This window comes from Protobothrops mucrosquamatus, unplaced genomic scaffold, assembly GCF_001527695.2.
Source record: "Protobothrops mucrosquamatus isolate PMUCROS unplaced genomic scaffold, P.Mucros_1.0 scaffold408, whole genome shotgun sequence".
In the NCBI taxonomy this organism is placed as follows: Eukaryota; Metazoa; Chordata; class Lepidosauria; order Squamata; family Viperidae; genus Protobothrops; species Protobothrops mucrosquamatus.
Window position 1 is genome coordinate 1,116,864 of NW_015386738.1, and position 6,611 is coordinate 1,123,474.

Genomic DNA, 6,611 nt, shown 5'->3' on the forward strand with positions numbered 1-6,611 from the left:
CATTCTCCCCCAAAGTTCCTTCAACTTCAACCCCCTCTATCATTTCTTCTGTTAGTAAGAATTAGGTCCAGTATAGCTGTCCTTCTAGTTCCCCCCTCTACCTTTCAGATTACAAAGTTGTCAGCAACTTTGTTAGTAAGGAACCACCCGTCACTTGATGCAGGGTTTGTCTCCCAGTTGATGTCAAAGTCCCTCATTACTACGTGGTGTGTTTCCTACATACATTTGTTAACTAGCAAAAAATTCACCTACCCATTCCAGACCTCTTCTTCAATTCATTTAAAGACACGGTACATTCCCCCACCCCCACGATCTGCGCTACTGTGTCCTTTCTTGCTGAAAATGACACTGATTCGTAGCTAAATTACAATTAGCAGAGGCAGAACTTCTTAACCTACACAAATGAATTGGGCAAGACATACAGAACGTTCTAAGAGTGCAGCAAAAGGCAAAAACCTATTAAGTCATGTACTGCTCAAAGTAGTGGTAATTTAAATACACGGAGAAGTCATGGCCAATATACCAACAAGGCCTTTAGGTCACCGATACGATGATATAGCGAATAGTTTGCAATTGCGTAAGAGTCGCAGCCGAGCGCCCATGCCACGCGAACACGCCAGCCGAACAGTTCTGCGCCATGCTTCATTGTACTTCCTCCGCCCCTCCCCCTTTCCGTTGTGACGACAGGCATTCGACGCCAGCGACTAACGAATTTGTTGGCGTCCGCGTGCGAAAAAGTGGAGGGGAGAGCGGGAACTTACCCAGTCCCGCAGGATTTGTTGGCATGCGGGGATGCGGCGCCGAGGATTGCGGAGAAGGCATGACTTCTCCTCTGCATACTGGAGTTTCTGTGTTCCCTGGGTCGCTCTGGCATTGTCCATATTGCAGGGATTTCCCTTAGGTAAAAGAGCGCGTACTTCAATAATTAGGAGGAAGGGTAGGGTAGGCTTCCCAGCTCGACCCCCTTGAGACCATAATGTGCCTCCTGTCTTCCTCCTGGCATATTGGTAGCGTAATTCGCGAGGAAAGTCCCCGGTGATACTGCATGTTTGATTGGTTTGATCGTCTATGGTTGCCGGACGGAGGAGTATAACTAGCAAGCAAACCCATAGTAATGATTCGCATAGGAAAGCCTACAAGCCAGTGTTTGGAGCTGGGCAGTTGGCATTCTGTCTTCCAATCCATGCTTCCTGGGCTAGTAATGTATGGTCTCCCTATGAATAACCCAGTTTGCCATTTTTTTTTATTTTTATTTTGCTTTCTGGAGAATTTTGTGTTTGGTTCCTGTATAGATTTTACCTTTCAATCTTCTGAAAGCCTTCTGAAGTTATTTTTGGGGAACTAGGTAGGATGCTTCCTATGTAAATTGCTCTCACCCAGTTGAATATATAAAGTGCTAAATCCCAGGTGCTTCACCAATAGACTTCTTGAGTCTGACAATTCTGTTATTTCATATTTTAAAAATAATCATGTGGATTAATGATCATGAAGAAACTTAAAATGTTTTTGGGCACAAGTCACACAGTTCCTCACAGTGATTATTGATTTTGAATTATTTTAAACCTTCAAAACTTTTAAATCAAAGATTTATGCAATGTTTTGAGAAACTGATGGACTAGAGACTGGAGAAATGCTAGTGGCCTGCTCACTGATGAATCCTTATTTGTTGTGGCACCTATTTTGGGATTGGCAAAATAACCTTTTGGGAAACTGATTGATCCACTTCTATAATGTACTTGTCATAGTATTGTAATACCTATGTTTGTGATAGAAGTATGTAACAATGGATTTATCTGCCTGCCAAAAATATCTCCATATATTTCTACTAACTGGAAAGGTATAGTACTGTCTTCTCTGGCAAACATTGGATAATATTGATGAATTCTCATTGTTACATTAAATTTTCCCAATGCCTATTAGGTTTCACATAATTAAAAGGAATGATTTCAATGTTATATATCTATTCTCCCTTCCTCCCACCAAAAATTAATGTGTCAGGAAAAGGTACAAAATATCTTAAAATAAATTTCAGTCCCAGAATTCATTTGGGTACTAGATATAAGCATATAGACTTTTCATCGCTTCTTAGTTTTCTGTTCAACTTTCCTTTGTTTCAGCAAATCAGTTTTGGGAATGTGTGTTAGTTGTCACAGTTACTTTGTTCAGTGATAAATCACCTTGATTATATATATTATCCTAAGGTTGACTACCTAAGCAATTTTCAGGCTCAAAGAAGATCTGCTTAGGTAGTCAACCTTAGGATAATATATATAATCAAGGTTTGGATGATGCACAAATTTGTGAATCATTAGAAATCTATGATAAACCATAGATAAACGTTTTATAATATTGCTTCCCTTAAGCCAGGGTTAGGCAACCTTGGCTCTTTTATGACTTGTGGACTTCAACTCCCAGAATTCCTGAGTCAGCATGGCTAGTTTAGGAATTCTGGGTATTGAAGTCCACAAGTCATAAAAGAGCCAAAGTTGCCTACCCCTGCCATAATTCAAGCTGTATTATGTATTTGTATATCCCATTTTATATGTGACTTAGCACATGTTAACTATATTGATTGGACTAAAATTTTAAAATAAAAGCTAGTTTGTCTCCCTTTGGTCATTTTTTACTATCTTCAAAATCTTCAAGCATCAAGGTCTCCTCTGCTTATTCTTGACTACATAAAATCTTACAATGTTCATATAATGTTCAAATGTTTAAGCTTTAGATTATTATACAACTGCAAACTATTTGCATTACATGTTGGTGACCTAAATTAGATTATCTAATAATCTAAAGCTTAAATATTTGAATATTATTTATGAACATTATAAGATTTTATGAAGTCCAGAATAATCAAAGGAGACCCTGATGCTTGAAGATCCTGAAGATAATAAAAAAGGCAAAAGATGATAAACTGGTTATCACAAGCATGAACTTACAACTACTGAAATAATTACATTCTAGAAAAGAACAAATTATACTTTGTACAGACCTTAGAAAAGAAAAGCTAATGCCTTTGAATTGGAGTGCTGGAAAAACCACACCTCTGGCTACAGGAATAATTAATAAGTAAAGTAAAATCAGACTGCTATCAGAAGTATCTGATTTTACTTTACTTAGTAATTAATTATTCCTGTAGCCAGAGATGTGGTTTTTCCAGCACCCCAGTTCAAAGGCATCAGCTTTTCTTTGTTCTTTCCGATGATCTATCTTTTATGGAAAACTTATATCTTTGACAATGCATAAAGTGTAAACTTTAATATTTTATCTATATTTGTCATTGTAGTTCTCCCATTATTAGACAAGTAGTTTCTTTTTACTCCATTGAGCATTGCCATTTTATCTATACCTGGCTTGCAAACTGTATGTAATTTTATCTGACTTTAATTGCATCACCTTATAAGATTATAAATAGTCTTGCCCCTATTTTCCTAACTCTTCCACCTTTATTGTTAGCAGTGTTTTCTAGAATCCCCTTACTTTCAGTTTGCAGAATGTCTGGCTCTAGTTTGGTGACCAAACTTTCAAACTTTTAACTGGCCCAGCTTATTTGAAGGACTTTAAATATGGAATGGAAAGAAGACCAGTCTTTAGGACGTAATCCCAAGCATAAACCTGAAGACAACCAATTAAATAGTGCGAAAGAAGGGGAACTCGGATATAAAATATGATACATAGAAAGCAAAGGGACAGTTAAAAAGTATGTGAAACATAGAATAACAAAATTATAAGGGACCTTAAAAGTCTTCTACTCCAGTGCTTTTCAATATTTTCACAGATTGTACCACTTTTAGGACATGACAATGCTTAGCAAGGAGTTAAAAACTTGATGACTAAAAAAAGGGGGGGAAAGTATCAGTTTTAATTTCTTCCATGACCGTTTCTTTGCTGAACTAACCACTTTTGCTTTGCACTGACAAACGTATTATGAATTTATGCATACTTATTAATATGCACCACTACTTTGGTGGTCAGGTGGCTGGCTGGCCCTTTTCTCCTTCTCTCTCTCTCTCTCTCTCTCTCTCTCTCTCTCTCTCTCTCTCTCTCTCTCTCTCTCTCTCTCTCTCTCTCTCTCACACACACACACACACACACACACACACACACAGCCTACTCCATTGATCTCTCTGCTTCTCTCACAGAAACCTTTCCTCCTCTTCTTCTCTCTTTCTTCTCACTGCTTCTCTCACAGAAGCCTCTTCTCCTTCTCTCTTTCTGTTGCTGTCTGTTGCTCCCAGTGATAGCAGAGGCTGCTGGAATTGCCCTCAGCAGAGCCCGAGCAACACTGCAGCTCCAGCTGACTCTCCCCCAGGTCTCTCTGGTGCTGTTGCCATTTCAGCTCATTGGTTCTGCCACCACTTCAGCTCTCACACACACCCGCTACACTTGTCTAGGTCATGTACCACCTGCCAGGTGCCGAAGTATCACCACTGGTCAGCGTACCACAGGTTGAAAAGCTCCTGCTCAAGCAGGAGACCCTATACCATTTCAGACAAGTGGCTGTCCATTCTCTTCTTTAAAGCCTGCACCTTTGGGGCGCCCATAACTTCTGAAGGCAAGGCACTCCACTGGTTAACTGTTCTCACTTTTAGGAAATTTCTCCTTAGTTCTAGATTGCTTCTCTCCTTGATTAGTTTCTATCTATTGTTTCTTTTCTTACCTTCTGGTGCTTTGGAAAATAGGTTGACCTCTTCTTCTTAGTGGTACTCCTCAAATATTGGAACACTGTTATCATGTCTTCCCTAGTCCTAGTCCTAGTTCACTAGATTAGACATAGCCAGTTCCTGCAAATGTTCTTCATAAGTTTTAGCATCCAGTCTTCCAATCACCCTTGTTCTTCTCTGAATTCTTTCCAGTGTTCTAATATCTTTTTTATATTGCGATGACCAAAATTGGATGCAGCATTCTAAGTTTGGTCTTATTAAAGCTTTGTAAAGCAGTATTAATGCTTCATGTGATCTTGATTATATCCTTCTAATGAAGCCAAGGATTGCATTGACTTTTTTGGCTGCTGCCATACACTTTTGGTTTATAATTAAGTAATTGCCACTAGGTTTCCAAGATCCCTCTCATGTTACTGGTACAGAGCCAAGCTTAATCTGAACGTGTACAAAAGTTTTTTCTTACCTAGGTGTAAAGTCTTACTTTTATCCAGTTTGAATTTCATTTTATTACATAGGGCCCAGTATTCCAGTCTGTTGAGATCCTTCTGAATCTTGAGCCTTTCTTCTGGGATGTTGGCTATTCCTACTAGCTTAGTATCATCTGCAGATTTGATGAATTCCCCTTCTATTCCCACATTTATGCAGACAGTGAAGAATACTGGGCCTAAAATGGAACCCTGGCATACCTCATTGCCCACCTCCCTCCATGTGCATCTAGTTCCGTTAAGGATTACATGTGGAGTATGGTTTTTCAGCCAGTTACAAATCCAACTGATGATGGTGCTCTCTAACCCACATTTTTCTAGCTGTCCATGAAGTAGGTTGTGATCTATTTTGTCAAATGCCTTGCTAAAATCTAAGTATATTATGTCCACAGTATTTCACCGGTCCATTTAGTCACTTGGTCAAAGAATAAAATAAGATTTGTTTGGCTTGATTTTTTTTTGACAAATCTGTGTCCACTTTTGTTTATAACTTTGTTTGCTTCTAAGTGTTTGCAGATTTGTTGCTTGATTATCTTTTCCAAGACTTTTTGATTAGTTTGTAGTTTCCTAGATCCATTTTTTTCCTTTTGGGAAGATGGGAATCACATCAGCTTTTTTCCAGTCCTCAGATAGTTCCTCGGTGCTCTAAGAACTTCGATAGATATAGATCAATGGTTCAGAGATCATGTCTGTCAGTTCTCTCAGATCTCTGGGATGTAATCCATCAGGACCCAATGATTTGAATTCATCTAGAGCTGACAGGTGTGTTCTCTTACCTTATTTTTGCTTATTTTAATTTGCATTCCTGTCTGTGTTTTATGGTTCTGTTTTTGGTAAGTTGGGTTGTATTATCTTTTTGCATGAACACAGATGCAAAGTATAAATTAAGCAGTTTTGCTTTCTCTCTCCTGGTAGTTACTGCCTTGCCATTATCTCTCATTAGTGGACCAATTATTTCTTTGACTTTTTTCTTGTTTTTTATATGTTGAAAGAAACTTTTTAAATTATTTTTAACATTTGTTGCAAGTCTTTATTTTGAGCCTTAGCTTTCCTAACTTAATCTTTGCAGGTTTGGGCTATTTGTTGGTATTCTGCCTTAGTTATTGGCCCTCTTTCCATTTTTTGTACTTATTTTTTTTTCTCTTTCACTTTGTCCAAGAATATATGAGGGTAGCTATGACATTGTTGCCATTACTGTATTATGATGGGGTAAAACCCATGACTGGAATGTATGATTAGAGGGATTCAAATTGTTCAAAAGAAACTTCCGGTGGCAGGCGCCTTCGCTGGACGCAGCTGTTTGCTGCTCCCGCCTGTTTCTGCGTAAAAGCCGTTTTGACAGCCTGCATCAGCTGTCAAACGGCTTGATACCTTTCCCCTGGGCATAGGGGGAAAGGTGAGCTGCCCGAGGTAGGAGTTGAGTCCCCGAGTCGTCCCTTGTGGACGATGTAGGTGAGAACTC

At 38.9% G+C, this 6,611-nt stretch overlaps 1 protein-coding gene across 1 annotated transcript in view; it reads left to right on the top strand.

The window, feature by feature from the left end:
* Positions 1 to 760: 760 nt before the first annotated feature.
* Positions 761 to 6,611, top strand: part of ZPBP (zona pellucida binding protein) — an 87,142-nt gene continuing 81,291 nt past the window's right edge. Inside the window, exon 1 of the mRNA XM_015816172.1 lies at positions 761 to 901. Within this exon, the coding sequence (XP_015671658.1) occupies positions 793 to 901 (109 nt within the window). The 5' untranslated portion in view covers positions 761 to 792. The remainder of the gene's footprint in view (positions 902 to 6,611) is intronic.